Genomic DNA, 17,326 nt, shown 5'->3' with positions numbered 1-17,326 from the left:
GGAATATTTACTTCACATCTGTCTTTAAAGTAAGAACACAGTTAGGGTCGGGCCTACCTTATTAACATATTTTCAGGGGTCTGGCCTGGTCCATAACAGCCTTTTCAATGTTGTTTGCCTTCATATGGTTCAGACCCTATAGAGAATATTTGTTTTGCTCTCTCCCACAAACAAGTTGCCTCCCACTTACCTGACTATTGCAGTGATGTATACCAATGGGTACAGATTAGATTAGATTAGATTACTTACAATGTGGAAACAGGCCCTTCAGCCCAACAAGTCCAACAGAACCACCGAAGCATAACCAACCCACCCATATCCCTACATTTACCCCTTACCTAACACTACGGGCAATTTAGCATGGCCAATTCACCTGACCTGCACATTTTTGGACTGTGGGAGGAAACCGGAGCACCCGGAGGAAAGCCACTTAGACATGGGGAGAATGTGCAAACTCCACACAGTCAGTCGCCTGAGGCAGGAATTGAACCCAGATCTCTGGCGCTGTGAGGCAGCAGTGCTAACCACTGTGCCACCGTGCCACAGATCTTATGCCATCTGTGACTGACAGATCCTATCACTTCACTGCCTGCAAGAGACAGCTGAACTTCTGGGATATAGCTTTCACATAAGTAGACTGTTGCATCATGTGACTAATCGCATCTCAAACAACTCAAACTTTCAGACGATTTCATGATTGGTTTTCTTCAGAGATTCCAGCTGGGTATATCAGATTAGACAACAGTCACCAAGCTGCTAACTCAACTTCTGCTACTTGCAGGTTGGAAGTATCACAGATAGAAGTGGAAACTTGGTTCATTAGTAGCTCCATATCCCATATCTTCCTGTCTGGTCAGCAAATGGTCCAGGTCAAGTGACTTCTCTAATGTACATTTTTAAGTGTGTAGTTTATTTAATATAACATTTACTAAGTCAGTTGTCTGACTGGAGTGGTATGTAAATTCCCTTGTGAAATAACTGCACAGAGGTCAGTATCTCATCACCAAGTCACCATTTATTTTCACATGATAAGACCTTGACACTGACCCAGCTTCCTCAGAACCAGCTCTCAGAGTGAACAGAACCTCTGACACTCCTGTTCTTATCTATCAGCCAGGGCTCACTCATTGGACCAGATTAACAACCCCAATTAGGGAACTCATATTCCATGAGTTCCACATGGCTGAACCCATCACAATCACAACATCTTGCATCAGTGTGGTGGGAAAAAAATACAAGATGCCATTGTTTAGGACAAAACAAACTCGCACTTGGAGTAATGCAAGAGAGCAGGATCAGCAAAGGATGACCAGCAAGGATTTGTTAAGGGCGAATTGTATCTGCCTAACCAGGTCATGTTCTTTGAAAAAAGTAATGGAGAGTGCTGAGATAGAGATAGTTCAGAACATATAGGGCCTTTCAAAAGGCATTTGATTAAGTAACTGGTCGCCTTGATTTGGTTACAGAATAGGCTGATGAATGGGACAGGCAGTGATTAGAATCATAGAGTCATATGCATGGAGACAGGCCTTCTGCCCAAACTGGTCCATGCTGACCAAAATGTCCTAACCTCATTTCCTTGCACTTGGCCCATGTCCTTCTAAACCATTCCTATCCATGTATTTGGTGAAATGCCTTTTAAATTTTGTTAATGTATTTGCGTCAACCACTTCTACTGGCATCTCATTCCACATGCATATGTTCTGCATAAAAACGTTGCCCCTTAGGATCCCTTTTATTCTTTCCCCTCTGAAAAAAACAAAGAATATGACAGCACTGGAACAGGCCCTTCGGCCCTCCAAGCCTGCGCCGATCTCGATCCTCTATCTAAACCTGCTGTGTATTTTCCAAGAATCTGTATCCCTCTGCTCCCTGCCCATTCACATATCTGTCTAGATACATCTTAGATGACGTTATCATGCTCGCCTCTACCACCTCAACTGGCAATGTGTTCCAGGTACCTGCGACTCTATGCATAAAGGACCTTTCACGCATACCTCCCTTTAACTTTTGCCCTCTCACCTTGAACTCGTGACCCCTAGTAATTGAGTCACCCACTTTGGGGAAAAAAGCTTTTTGCTATCCACCCTGTCTACACCTCTCATGATTTTGTAAACCTCAATCAGGTCCCCCTTCAACCTCTGTCTTTCTAATGAAAATAATCCTAATCTTCTCAACCTCTCTTCATAGCTAGCACCTTCCACACCTGGCAACATCGTGGTGAACCTCCTCTGCACTCTCTCCAAAGCATCCACATACTGTACGCAGTATTCCAAATGTGGCCAAACCAAAGTCCTATACAACTGTAACATGACCTGCCAACTGTTGTATTCAATACCCCGTCCGATGAAGGAAAGCATGCCGTATGCCTTCTTGACAACTCTATTGACCTGTGTTGCCACCTTCAGGATACAATGGACCTGAACACCCAGATCTCTCTGTACATCAATTTTCCCTAGTGCTCGTCCATTCAAATGTATAGTTGTTCTTGAATTGGATCTTCCAAAATGCATCATCTCACATCTGCCCAGATTGAAATCCATCTGCCATTTCTCCGCCCAACTCTCCAATATATCTCTGTTCTGCTGTATTCTCTGACAATCCCCTTTACTATCTGCTACTCCACCAATCTTAGTGACATCTGTAAATTAATCAGACCACCTATACCTTCCTCCAGATCACTTATGTATATCTCAAACAACAGTAGTCCCAGCACGGATCCCTGTGGAACACCACTGGTCACAGGTCTCCATTTTGAGAAACTCCCTTCCACTACTACTCACTGTCTCTTGTTGCCCAGCCAGTTCTCTATCCATCTAGCCAGTACACCTTCTTCATTCCTGAAGAAGGGCTTATGCCCGAAACGTCGATTCTCCTGTTCCCTGGATGCTGCCTGACCTGCTGCGCTTTTCCAGCAACACATTATCACCACCTTCTCCATCAGCCTTCCATGTGGAACCTTATCAAATGCCTGACTGAAGTCCATGCATATGACATCTACAGGCATTATCCCATCAATCAATTTTGTCACTTCCTCAAAAAATTCCAATAAGTTGGTAAGACGTGACCTTCCCTGCACAAAACCATGCGGCCTATCACTGATAAGCTCATTTTCTCACCTTAAACTGATGCCCTCTAGTCCTCGATTTCTCAACTCAGGGAAAAAGACTGAGTACATTCACCCAATCCATGCCTCTCATGACAGATAGATAGGCTCTTGATTGTCAAGGGGACCAAGAGTTAAGGGGAGAAAGGGTGACAGTGGGTTTGAAAAACTGATCAGCCATGATTGAATGGCGAGCAGACTCGGCGGGCCAAATGGCCTAATTTCTGCTGCTATGATTTCTGGTCTCATGGTCTTAAGTTACTGAAGTCTATTATTCAGAAAGTCCCAACATTGTACTTGGAAAACCACAAGAGGCTTAAAGTCAAATCGATTCTTTTGAAGATAAAACAAGTCAGATAGATAAGGGCTATTAGGGAATGTAGCATATTTGAATATCCAAAAGATCATTGATATGGTGCCAAACAAAACATTGATACAAAAGATTAAGTACACAGAAAAGGACACGGGGACTTGAGGTACATATTAGCATGGCAAGGGATTGATTAGCAGGCAAAGAGATAAGGAGGATATTTTCAATGTGTCAGGTTGTGACTCATTTCGGGGAAGCAACAGACAAATGGTATTATCACTGGACTGTTAATTCAGAGACTTAGGTAATGTTCTGGGGATCCGGGATCACAGCCCACTCAGGCACACGGTGGTACTTGAATTCAATAAAAGTCTGGAATTAAGAGTCTAATGATGACCATAAACTCACTGTCAACTGTCAGAAAAATCTATCTGATGCACTAATGACCATTAGGGAAGGAACCTGCCACCAAACTATTACTACAGTCTTCAAATGAATGAGTCTGGTTCAAATGCCCCCCTTCCCTATTTCTCATGATTATTTGTTTTGACTGGTCAATTCATTCCTTTTTTCCCATTTTGTGACTACTCCTTGAGTTACTCCACATTTCTTTTGTTGAGCTTCTCGTGGTAACATTGGCATACATAGAATGCAAGATTTTCTTCAGGCAGAGAATCTGTTACACCTTTGAAAATGAAAGAGTCTCATTACTTCCAAATTGACTGCTGCAGTTAGAATTGTCAACCTTTCATTTGGAAATTTTGGGTCAATGGGTGAGGAGACCTACAGCAAATGGGCTGGAGACTTGCTGCTATAGTATTGTATCTTTCATGATCTCACAATGTCCCAAACAACATTCCAGCAAACGAATTACTTTTAAAGCATACTCACAATTATAACACAGAAAATGCAGCAGCCAATTTATGCATAGTAAGCTCCCATGAACAGCAATATAATGAAAGCCAGATCTTTTGTTACAGATGTTCCTTGGGGTATAGATACTCAACAGAGTTTCTCTTGTCTTTCAGAACACTTCCATAGGGAATGCTGCATTCAACAGCTGAGTTTTAGCTTCTTGCAAGCTAAACGGGCCTTTCCACACAAGACAGTGAAAACAGAAGGCTTACTTTTGGAGATGGTTATTTTAAAACACTCATACCTACCCCATCCTCATCCTCAATGATGTCTTTACCGATTGATGCCAGGGTTGTCCATTTGCAGTTATTGATTGCCCTCACAGCACACCTCTTATGGGCTTTGAACTTACAAACTGCAAAAAGAATCAAAGACAAACACCAATGCACTTCATCAACTCCATTAAGGCCAAATATAAATAATGACAGGGCTAATATTAAGCAAGTACAGCAAGGTGGTGACTGTGATTAGTCAGTGAGAAGGGTGGAGCTGACATGTGGGAAGGAAGCTGGACAGGTTTGGTAAGGTCAAGGGGGAGGGGTGGAGAGGGAGGGCTAGACCTGGGCTGATGTGGAGGTATTGGTGTTGGACTGGGGTGGACAAAGTTAAAAATCACTCAACATCAGGTCATCAGGTAGCTAGTGGGGCAGGATAATAGGATACAGAATTTATTATCTGAAGAAGGAGCAGCGCTCCAAAAGCTTGAACTTCAAATAAACCTCTTGGACTATAACCTGGTGTTGTGAGATTTTTAACTTGGACCTTGGATGACCAATCACGATCACCTTCTACCTACATCTTCCTATCGCCATCCCACCTACCTTGCCCCCAGCCCCACCCCCTTCCTCTATTTACTTCTCAGCCCCTTTCCACTTCCCCTCCCTCAGTCCCGATGAAGGGTCCTGCCCGAAATGTCGACTTCTCCTTCTCCTCTGATGCTGCTTGACTTGCTGTACTTTTAATAGCTCCACATTTTATCAATTCTGACTTTCTAGCACCTGAAATCCCCACCCTCTCCAAACCATATAAACAAAACTAAGAACTGAAGATGCTGGAGATGTGAAACAAACAAAAAGCAGAAATTAATGAAGAAACTCAGCAGGTCTGACAGCATCTGCGGAAAGAGAAAGAGTTAATGTTTCGAGTCCTGTCACCCTTCTTCAGTTCTGAACGCACATTCATGGAGTTATATAGACGTATAGCACGGAAACAGACCCTTTGGTTCAACTCATCCATGCTGACCAGATATCCTATATAAATCTAGTCCCATTTGCCAGCACTTGGCCCATACTCCTCTAAACCCTTCTTATTCATATACCTATCCAAATGCCTTTTAAATGTTGTAATTGTACCAACCTCCACCCACTTCCTCTGGCAGCTCATTCCATATACGCACCACCCTCTATGTGTAAAAGTCCTTTTTATGTCTTTCCCCTCTCACCTTAAACCCCCACCTCAGGGAAAGGATCTTGCCTACTTATCCTATCCATGCCCTTCATGATTCCATAAACTTCCATAAGGTCACCCCTCAGCCTCCGACACTCCAGGGAAACAGCCCCAGCCTGTTCAGCCTCTCCCTCTAGCTCAAACCCTCCAACCCTGGCAACATCCTTGTAAATCGTTTCTGAACCCTTTCAAGTTTCACAACATCCTTTCTGTAGGAGGGAGACCAGAATTGCACACAATATTTGAAAAGTGGCCAAACCAATAGCCTGTACAGCTGTGACATGACCTCCCAACTCTTCTACTCAATACTCTGATCAATAGACGGAAGCATACCAAATGCCTTCTTCACTATCCTATCTACCTGCAACTCTACTTTCAAAGACCTATGAACCTGCACTCCAAGGTCTCTTTATTAAGCAACACTCCCCAGTGTATAAGTCCTGCCCTGATTTGCCTTTCCAAAATGCAGCACCTCACATTTATCTAAATTAAATTGAATTCAATTCAATCTGCCACTCCTCAGCCCACCAAGATCCAATTATACTCCAAGGCAACCTTCTTCGTTGTACACTATACCTCCAATTTTAGTGGCATCTGCAAACCTACTAACCATACCACCTATATTACACCCATGTATTTACATAATGACAAAACACAGTGAGTGGACCCAGCACCGATCCCTGTAGCACAGCACTGACCACAGGCCTCCAGTCTGAAAAGCAACTGTCCACCACCAACCTGTCTTCTACTTTCGAGCCAAGTATCTAAACAGCTGGTTCTCCCTTTATTCCGTGTGATATAACCTTGCTAACTAGACTATCATGAGGAACCTTGTCAAATGCCTTCCTGAAATCTATATAAATCACATCCACCACTTTACCTATATCAATCCTCTTTGTTACTTCTTCAAAATCTCAATTAAATTAGCGAGACACTAAATCCCACACACAAAGCAATGCTGACTATCCCTAATCAGTCCTTGCCTTTCCAAATATATGTAAATCCTGCCTCTCAGGATTCTCTCCAACAATGGCATGGTGGCTCCATGTTAGCACTGCTGCCTCACAGTACCAGGGACCCGGGTTTGATTCCCACCTCGGGTGACTGCCTGTGTGGTGTTTGCACATTCTCCCCGTGTCTGCGTGGGTTTCCTCTTGGTGCACTGGTTTCCTCCCACAATCCAAAGATGTGCAGGTCAGGTGAATTGGCCATGCTAAATTGCCCATATTATTAGGTGCATTAGTCAGGGATAAATATAGGGTAGGGAAATGGGTCTGGGTGAGTTACTCTTCGGAGGATCAGTGTGAACTTGTCAGGCTGAAGGACCTGTTTCCATAAAAAAAAACTTGCCCACTGATGTCAGGCTCACCACTCTATATTTCCCTGGCTTTTCCTTACCCCACCTTTCTTAAATAGTGGCACAATGTTAGCCAACCTTCAGCCTTCTGGCACCTCACTTGTGGCTATCCATGGTAAATACATCTCAGCAAGGAGTCCAGCAATCTCTTCACTTGCTTCCCACAGAGTTCTAGGGTACACTTGCTCAGGCCTGGGGATGGATCCATCTGTATGTTTTTTAAGACATCCAGTACTCCCTCCTCTGTAATATGGACATTTTTCAAGAGGTCGCTATTTATTTCCTGACACTCTGTATCTTCCATATCCTTCTCTACAGTAAACACTGATGCAAAATACTCATTTAGTATCTACCCCATCTCCTGTGGTTCCACACGTAGGTTGCCTTGCTGATCTTTAAGGGGCCCTATTCTTTCCCTAGTTACCCTTTTTGTCCTTCATGTATTTAGAGTCATAGAGATGTACAGCATGGAAACAGACCCTTCGGTCCAACCCGTTCACGCCGACCAGATATCCCAACCCAATCTAATCCCACCTGCCAGCACCCGGCCTATATCCCTCCAAACCCTTCCTATTCATATACCCATCCAAATGCCTCTTAAATGTTGCAACTGTACCAGCCTCCACCACTTCCTCTGGCAGCTCATTCCATACACGTACTACCCTCTGTGTGAAAACGTTGCCCCTTACTTGCCTCTTTTATATCTTTCTCCTCTCACCCTAAACTTATGCCCTCTAGTTCTGGACTCCCCGACCTCAGGGAAAACACTTTTCCTATTTACCCTATCTATGCCCCTCATAATTTTGTAAACCTCTATAAGGTCACCCCTCAGCCTCCGACGTTCCAGGGGAAAAAGCCCCAGCCTGTTCAGCCTCTCTCTATAGCTCAAACCCTCCAAACATGGCAACATCCTTGTAAATCTTTTCTGAGCCCTTTCAAGTTTCACAACATCTTTCTGATAGGAAGGAGACCAGAATTGCACGCAATATTCCAACAGTGGCCTAATCAATGTCCAGTACAGCCACAACATGACCTCCCAACTCCTGTACTCAATACTCTGCCCAATAATTTGTATTTGTAGAAGCCCTTTGGATTCTCCTTAACCCTATTTGCTAAACTATTTCATGTCCCCTTTTTGCCCTCCTGATTTCCCTCTGAGGTATACACTACTGCCTTTATACTCTTTGAGGTATTCACTTGATCCCTGCCGTCTATATCTTCCCTTCCTTGAGCAAAACCTCAACTTGTCTAGTCATCCAGCATTCCTTACCCCTACCTGCCTTGCCCTTCATTCTAACAGGAAAATACTGTCTCTGGACTTTCATGACCTCATTTTTGAATCCTGCCTATTTTCCAGTCTTCTCTTTATCTGCGAACATCTGCCCTCAATCAAGTTTTTAAAGTTCTTGCCTCATACTGTCAAAATTGGTCTTCCTCCAATTTCAAACTTTAATTTTTAAATCCAGTCTATCCTTTTCCATCATGATTTTAAAACTGATGAGGAGGTGTCAGTGTTGGACTGAGGTGGACCAAGTTAAAAGTCGAATTATAGTCATTTGCTCCAAAGTGCTCCCCTACTGACACCTCAGTCATCTGCCCTGTCTTATTTTCAAAGAATAGGTCACATTTTGCACCTTCTCTACATCCATATACTGAATAAGAAAATTTTCCTGTGCACATTTAACAAATTCCTCTCCATCCAAGCCCTTAACACTATGACAGTTTCAGCCTATTTTTGGAAAATTAAAATCTCCAACCATAACCACCCTCTTATTCTCACAGATAACTGAGATCTCCTTACAAATTTGTCTTTCAATTTCCTGCTGACTTTTGGGGGGTATATAGTACTATTCCAATAAAGTGATCATCCCTTTATTATTTCTCAGTTCCATCAAAATAACTTCCCTGGATGTATTCCCAGGAATATCCTCCCTCAGTATAGCAGTAATGTTATCCCGAATCGAAAATGCCACTCCCCTTCCTGTCTTGCCCCTCTTGCTATCTTGCCTGTAGCATGTATAGCCTTGAACATTAAGCTGCCAGTTCTATCTACCCCTGAGCCATGTCACTGTAATTGCTACGAAATCCCAGTCCCATGTCCCCAACCATGCCCTCAGTTCATCTGCCTTCCGTGTTAGGCCTCTTTCATTGAAATAAATGCTGTTTAACTTATCAGTCCTACCTCATTCTCTGCTTTGTTCCTGCCTGCCCCGACAATTTGATATACTCCTTTTCCCAACTGTATCAGTCTCAGAGTGCCCTCTTTCCTCACTATCTCCCTAAGTCGCTTGCTGCCCTCCCTTCCCTTACTAGTTTAAATCTTTCCGAGCAGCACTAGCAAATCTCCCCACCAGTATACTTGTCCAATTCAGCTGCAATCTGTCCTTCCTATGTAGGTCACTTCTACCTCAGAAGAGACTTCAATAATCCAAAAATGTGAACCCATCTCCCCTGCAACAGCTTCTCAGCTTTGTATTCATCTGCTCTATCCTCCTATTCCTATTCTCAGTAGCTTGTGGCACCGGCAGTAATCCAGATATTACTACCCTCGAGGACCTACTTTTTAAATTCCTGCCTAACTTCCTATATTCTCTCCTCAGAATCTCGCCCCTATCTCTTCCTATGTCATTAATTCCAATGTGTACAAGAATCTCCTGCTGGTTCTCCCATTTGAGAACTTCCTGTAATCTCTCCAAGATATCCTTGATCCTGGCAGGAGGGAGGCAACACGCCGTTCTGATGTCTTGCTGTTAGTTGCAGAAATGTCTGTCTGTGCCTCTGACTAGAGAGTCCCTATCACTATTGATCACTTGGAACCTGACTCAATACATTAGAGTCAGTCTTGATACCAGAAACCCAGTTGTCTGGGCTACATTCCCCTGAAAGTCCCTCACCTCCTACATTTTCCAAAACAGCAAGCTTGTTTGACATGGGAATAGGCACAGGAGACTCCCACACTTCCTGTCTCCCTCTCCTACCTTTCCTGAAGGAAAGTCTACCTGACTGTATTTGCAGTTTATCTCCCTTCCTGTAGCTGCCCTCCATCACACCCTCTAGCTCCTGTAAATTCCTCATTACCTCTAAGTGATGCTCCAATCAATCCATGCGATCCTACAGGATTCACAATCAAGCAGACTTCCTGCAGACATAATCATCAGTAATATGTTTGTCGTCTTTGGTCAAAACACTGGAGCTCTTCAACTCATACCACAGACGGAGCACCACAGGCTAAAATGGTCCAAAAACATGACTTAGTACAATCTTTGCAAAGGCAGCTAAGAATGATCAACCAATGCCAACCTGGTCAGTCATACCCTCATCATGTGAGTAATTTTATTTTGAAAAACTATATACTGCATATATAGTTCAAATGCTGAGTTGGCTGTCCTGTTCATGACAGCTTCCTCCTTTGTAGGCATTTCAACTGTTGTTTTTAAAAGTAACCTGAGCCAGTGAAACTATGTCATACCAGGGATCAGCAGTCATTTGGTCACACAGTGATGGTTAGAACTCCCAAAAATACGCTGAAAGAGCGAGTCCATGTTTCGGACATTGCATCCAATGTGCAGTGCCTTGTGCAGAATGGATAAGTGGAGATGAAAAGTGCAATTTAAAATTCACTCAGATGTAATCAGCGCTCATAAAATCAGACAGTACAAAGGTACTGTGCCTGTACAACCCACTGTGCCTGTGGTGATTTTTTGAAAGAAATATAAAATTAGCCACATCTCCCCTCTCTTTCCCCATAATCCTGCATATCTCTCCATTTCATGTGTATACCTAATTTTTTTTTTCAAGGTTCTGCTGCATTTGCTTCCTCACTCTATCTGGTAGCAGACTCTGGAATGTAATCGTTCACATGATTAAAAGGGTTTATTGAATTTCTCAGCAGGTATCCTCATGTAATAGTCAACCTCATGAACTTGTGGCCAACTCACATGACTTTTCATATATTTCATGTAGGGGCCAACCCTTTCCACTAACAGCTGAAAAATACAAACACTTTGTGCTTGTCACCACTCCACGCTGAAGTGAACCTTGCCTTTGGCAAAAAAAAGCTGCTTAACAAAACCTTAGAACAGTACACCATTGAAGGCGGTTGTTCAGCTCATGTCTGCACATGTACTTCTGAATTGTTTTGCACTATGGTTGGGTGTGTGGTTGCTGGGAAAAGTCTCCCACCTGAAAGTTCTTTCATGGTGAGATAATTGAACAGGATTAATTTTAAACTCTCCAAAACGTTACCCACGTAGAAGTCAGTGTCTAAACTGTTGAATAAAAATTTAAGTCGAAGAAATACAACTTTCACTCAACTATACGATACTTTAATTGTCTCCCTGCTGGATATTAAACCTCCTATCAAAACAAATTGATAGCTTGCCTAGTTAGAGGCAGCACAATGGCTCAGTGGTTAGCACTGCTGCTTCACAGTGCCAGGGACCCAGGTTCAATTCCACCCTTGGGCAACTGTCTGTGTGCAGTGTGCATATTCTCATGTCTACATGGGTTTCCTCTGGGTGGTCCACTTTCCACCCATAGTCTAAAGATGTGCAGGTTAGGTGGATTGGCCACTGGAAATGCAGGGTTGTGGCGATAGGGTGAGTCCGGGTGGAATTCTCTTCGGAGCTTTGGAGTGTACTAGGTGGGTCGAATGGCTTGCTTCCACACTGTAGGGATTCAATGAATAGTCCAGCAAAAATTCTTCATAATTTTGAACACATCTATTAAATGCTCTCTTAGTCACTCCTGGAAATGGACGTAAGTTAGCTGGCTGAGCTGGAAGGTTTGTTTTCAGAGGTTTCGTCACCATGACTAGGTAACATCATCAGTGAGAGTCTCTGGTGAAGTGCTGGTGGTATGTCCAGTCTCTCTATTTATAGGTCTTGGTTTTTTAAGGTGGGTGATGTCATTTCTGGGTGGTTTTTTCTCAAGTGAAGATAGATGGAGTCTAAATCAATGTGCTTATTGACACAGTTCTGGTTAGAATGCCAGGTCTCTAAGAATGCTCATGCGTGTCTTTGTTTCGCTTGCCCTGGGATGCTGTCCCAGTCAAAGTAGTGTCCTTCTTTGTCTGTATGTATGGAAACTAGTGATAGTGAGTCGTGTCTTCTGATGGCTAGTTGGTGCTCATGTATCCTGGTGACAAGTTTCCTGCTTGTTTGTCCGATGCAGTGTTTTTTTACTGTTCTTGCATGGTATTTTATAAATAACGTTAGTCTTGCTGGTAGTATCTAGTGGAACCTTTAGGTTCATTAGTTGCTGTTTAAGTCTGTAGTCTATCTATATTCCTGAAGTCACTCATTCCGGGTACATTCAGGACATTCCGTCTTCACATCCTTCCTAAAGGATCTTCCAAGAACCGGACATTATACTCTTGTTGATGTTGAACTGGTGCTTCATAAAAGATTACCATAACTTTCCAGCGTTTGTGCTCGAGGACTCAACTTATAAAGTTCACCATAAGGATGTTCTTCAACCTGCCCAACTTGAACCTCCAGATCTCTTGGCATCTTGTTCATTTTTTTTATATATCTGAAAGCAATTCAACATGCTAATTTGCAAGATGTCAATCAGTCCACTAGATGGGGCACCTGGCCATACAACTGTATAGTTCTGACAAAAGGTTCAGACCTTAAAATTAACCTTATTGCAACATCGAGTGCCGAAGGGCATGTACTGCACTGTAATGTTCTATGTTCTTTATAGTTCTCGGCTATCTATTTCCAGCATCTTCTAATTCTTCTCAGTGCCAAAATGCCTCCAGCCTCAATGTGACTAGAGTTATGCGAGTGACAGAGCAGGCAAGAGTGCATTTAAACGGAAAATCTAAGATACAACATTGTTTGAAAGCACTGAACCTCAACCTGTGCATATACCAGGAAATGGTGGGTTGTTCTCCAGGGTTACAAGGAATGTTAAATCAAAGTGTTGGAGCTTCACGAAAGTGATTCTAAGCGGTAGTTCACAGAATCACAGAATTTTTAGGAGACCTTCCAATGGTGCAGGTTGCTGCCCTCACAGGCCAGCTTTCAGCTTTCTGTCCTGATGTATGGGAGGCTGTGCTTTCTGGATGTACGAAAACCTCGACGGTCAGCAGCAACATCAGGAATTGTCACCCACCTATGGCGCAGTCTATCAGGAGTCAACAGCCAGCCAGGATCTGTAGGCCAGGAGTCACCTTCTAGGATCTCCTTGTAGAACAGTGCAGTAGAAGGCTGTGCTTTGTAAGGTAGTCTATCAAGGACCTCTGGTGCCTTGTTGAATAGGACCAGCTGAACCAGAGCACACCCAGACCTTGCCAGAAAGTGTTGTCACGATCAGTCCAGGTCTGAATCCTCTTGCCACCAGATTTTCTCTCACTGCTAAAATGGCTTCAGTCATATCTGATTGCACGAGTAAGAGTGACATTGTAGGTGACTGCCTTCCGCCTTCACCAACCAGAGAAACATACCATTTATCCCACTGACCTCAGCAAACTACAGAAAGAGTCTGACTTCCTATAGCCATCAGGGCATTTAACAATAAACAATAGTAAAGAATATCACTCCAGTGGCTGATCACAGAGACACTGTTATTGACCTGCCTTTTCTATGTATAAATGCTGACTCACCTGCTGTACTTCACTTATTAGGGAAGGGCTGAGTGTGATTCAAGTCTCAACTATACTTAAACTGTATAGTTAGACTGTACTCTGAACTGGTATGTAATCCACACTTGGATCAAGCCACCGAAGAATAAATAAATAATTTTGATCAATTCACAAGTTGGTGCATGTGCCTTTAGCTACCTCAGTCTTAGTGTCTGAAATTTCATCCATAAACCTCTCCGCCTCTCTCTCTCTCCTCCTTGAAGACATTCCTTAAACCAACCTTTTCACTAAGCATTTAATGTCTCTTTATGCAGTTCAACATCTAGGGATAATCAAATTTATTATTTAAAAGCAAGTTGTTACTGCAATGGTTCAAGAAAGTTTCTCAGAATACCTCAGGATGGGGAAACCTGGAGATTTTCTTTCCTTTGAATTTAAAATGTTTTGTGTTGCCTCCTAGTAACCAGCACTGCCTCCAACAACTGACTGCGGATCCCTCAATTTGTTCACAGGATGTGGATAAGCCAGCATTTATTGCTTAAAAAGCAGTTCAGAATCAACCAAATTGCTGTGGGTCTGCAGCCACATGTAGGCCAGACCAGGCCAACTATGTCAGTGAGGATGGTGGATTTCCTTCCCTAAAAGTCATCAGTGAAAACAGATGGATGGATTTTTTTTAATGACAATTGACAGTAGTTGTTATCTGACTTCCATTAGGCTAGCATTTTGTTCCAGATATTTCAATGAATTTATATTTCATCATCACACACAGTGGGAGTCAAATCCAAATCAACTTCAGGCCAACTTCATCCCAACTACATATTACAATACTGTCTGCCGGTGGGACAGGACACACCCTGGGATGTTGATGGTTGTGTCAGGGACATGGTCTGGAACATGCTGTTTAAAAACTAACGGAAGCTGGGAAATTGCTGGTTGTTGATGAAATTTCAGAATCCATTATTAAGGATGAGACTGCAGACTACTGGTAAAATAAGGCTGAGTCAGCACAGCTTTGTCAAGGGGATGTCACGCCCGACAATCTGTTAGAATTCTTTGAGGAGCGAAGTGAGAGAAAGAAGAGCCAGTGGACATGATCTATTTGGATTTCCAGAAGGCCTTTCACAAGTTGTCGCATGGGAGGCTGCGAAATAAGATCAAGAGCCAATGGTGCAAGGGTCAAAGTACTAGTAAAGACAGAGGATTGTCTCACTGGCAGAAGGCAGAGAGTGGGGATAAAGTGGTCTTTTTCAGGATGACAGCTGATGGACAGTGGAGTTCCATAGGAGATATAAAGGAACTGAGGACACTGTTGCCAATTATACAGATGACAAAAAGATAAATGGACAGATAGTGTTGAGGAAATGGGGATGCTGCAAAAGGAGCTGTGCAGGCTAGGAGAGTGGGCAAAGAAGTGGCAGATGTGGGTAAGTATAAGGTGAAGCACTTTGATAGGAAGAATAGAGGTGTTGACTACTTTCTTATTGGAGAAAGGCTTTTGAAACCTGAAGCACTAAGTGACCTAGGAATCACAGTTCAGGATTCTCTTAAGGTTAACATGCAGGTTTAATTATCAGTTAGGAAGGCAAATGCAATGTTAGCATGCATTTCAAAAACGTTGGAATACAAGAGCAGGATGTACAGCTAAAGTTGCTTTGGTCAAATCACATTTGGAATTTTATGAGCAGCTTTGGGCCCATATCTAAGGAAGGATATAATGGACGTGGAGTGGGTCCAGAGGAGGTTTTTAAGAATGAACCTGGAAACAAAGGGCTTGTCAAGTGAAGAGTGGTTGAGGACTCTGGGTCTGTACTCAATGGAGTTTAGTAGGATGAGGGGGGCACTTACAGGATACTGAGATGCCTGCATAGAATGGATGGAGAGACGATTCCGTTGGTAGGAGAAACCAGAACCTGAGGGTACAGCCTCAGAGTGAAGAGACAACCCTTTAGAAATGAGATGAGGAGGAATTGGTGAATCTGTGGAACTCACTGTTGCAGAAGGCTGTGGAGGCCAAGTCATGGAGAGAGATAGGTTCTTGACTACAAAGTGGGATTAAGGTATACTGAGAGAAGTCAGGAGAATGGGTTTGAGAAATATGTCAGCCATGATCAAATGGTAATGTAGACTTGATGGGCTGAATGGCATAATCTTTCTCCTAAATCTCAAGGTCTTTTTTTCATTTAGTGAGTACAGAATCTGAGGGAAAGCTCTTGCAGTTTGGTATCAACTGTTTCCTCTCGTGACATGATCCCGAACAAGGTGGAAAATCATCAAATTCAGATTCAGCTAGTAAGGAGTAATATTAGGAAGTAGGTTTTCACACATAATGTTGACCGGGGCAATTTAAAATGTTAAGAATTAAAGTTGATGCAATCCTTGCCTCCCAACTGCCAGTGCGTATTGAGGAATATGGAACCAATGAGAATCACTGGAATTAAGCTGCAGATTAGCCATGATCTGAATAATAGATGATGGAATATCGGCCTGAATAATCGAAAGTCCTCCTTCTGGGTTTGCACTCCAATAGTTGGAAGCAGTAGTAGTAGTACTTATTTTTCATTTTGTAAAACAATAGAAAATGCTGTTCAGACAGCAACTGTTCAGACAGCATCTGCAGAGAATAAGGAGCAGAATTAACACATCTGGCAAAGACCTGTAAAAGACCACATTTTACTTAAGCCTTTATTTTGGACCACGGCCCTGAACCCATGAGATTGTGCAAAGAGATAACTGCAGTTTTTAAAACTATGCTTTCTGAGGTACATTTTGAATTGTACCCAGTGTCCCAATCCCTTGAACAAAGAGAATAAAAGCAGATGGAACAGAGCCAACGGTGTGAACTGGGGACCAGTGCTTGACAAGAACATTCTGAGTAGCTCCTTACAAAGCCGACACTGCGGTCTGACACAGCAGTGAATCTGCACAGCTACCACTTTTGCTGTTTGAGTCAAGTACTCAGGACATCAGAGTGTGTCTAAGAAAAATTAACAATAAGTGAAAATCACAGCTGACCATGGAAAAATGCGCTCACACCACAGAAGCAGGTAAGTGCACGGTTTTTTTAAGTGGAACCTCGCTGTCTTTTTTTTTAATACTGAGTAGAGTGGGTTCTTTTTGGTTATATGTTTTATCGAGATTGTCTATTGATTAAATAATTTAAAAAATACAAAGCATAGGTACTAAGTTAGCCTGGAGCAGTGCTTTTTAGAGCAGTAAGACTGTGCTATTTTCTTGGTCTATAGATTGTTAAGGTGCAAAGATGGGCATTAGTAGAGTAATATGATCTTCCTGTCAAATGTGGGAGATTAGGGAGAGTTTCCATATTACTGATGTCTGCAGGAAGTGCGTTTGATTCCAAATCCTTTCAGATCGCATAGATCAGTTGGAGCAGCAATTAGAGGCAATTTACAGGAGCTGGTGGGTGTGATGGATGGCAGTTATAGTAGGGGAGAAAAACCACAGATACAGTCAAGTAGATGGGTTACTGCCAGGAAAGGTAGGAGAGGGAGGCAGGTAGTATAGGAGTCTCCTGTGGCTGACCCAATATCGAACAAGTATGCTGTTTTCGAAAATGTAGGGAGGGATGGACTCTCTGGGGAG

At 43.0% G+C, this 17,326-nt stretch overlaps 1 protein-coding gene and 1 long non-coding RNA gene across 16 annotated transcripts in view; one reads left to right on the top strand and one right to left on the bottom strand.

Annotated features, from left to right (window-relative positions):
• The window catches only part of dgkh (diacylglycerol kinase, eta), a 601,101-nt gene that overhangs the window by 208,977 nt on the left and 374,798 nt on the right, over positions 1-17,326 (bottom strand). For all 5 annotated transcript variants that reach the window (XM_043694442.2, XM_043694440.2, XM_043694441.2 and 2 more), the window contains one exon: positions 4,580-4,686. In XM_043694442.2, coding sequence (XP_043550377.1) covers positions 4,580-4,686 — 107 coding nt within the window. The remainder of the gene's footprint in view (positions 1-4,579; positions 4,687-17,326) is intronic.
• Positions 1-17,326, top strand: part of LOC122551881 (uncharacterized) — a 421,034-nt gene that overhangs the window by 34,305 nt on the left and 369,403 nt on the right. For 2 of the 11 annotated variants that reach the window (XR_015758962.1, XR_015758963.1), the window contains one exon: positions 4,445-4,857. The exons of 8 other annotated variants lie outside the window; for them this stretch is intronic. This is a non-coding gene — a long non-coding RNA (uncharacterized LOC122551881). Of the gene's footprint in view, positions 1-4,444; positions 4,858-13,161; positions 16,771-17,326 lie in introns of those variants that run through there. One more of the 11 variants, XR_015758956.1, reaches the window with a different exon arrangement.

Source organism: Chiloscyllium plagiosum, unplaced genomic scaffold, assembly GCF_037043375.1.
Source record: "Chiloscyllium plagiosum isolate Xiang-an unplaced genomic scaffold, Cpla_swu_hap1 HiC_scaffold_12, whole genome shotgun sequence".
In the NCBI taxonomy this organism is placed as follows: Eukaryota; Metazoa; Chordata; class Chondrichthyes; order Orectolobiformes; family Hemiscylliidae; genus Chiloscyllium; species Chiloscyllium plagiosum.
This window is presented reverse-complemented; position numbering and strand designations above follow the sequence as displayed.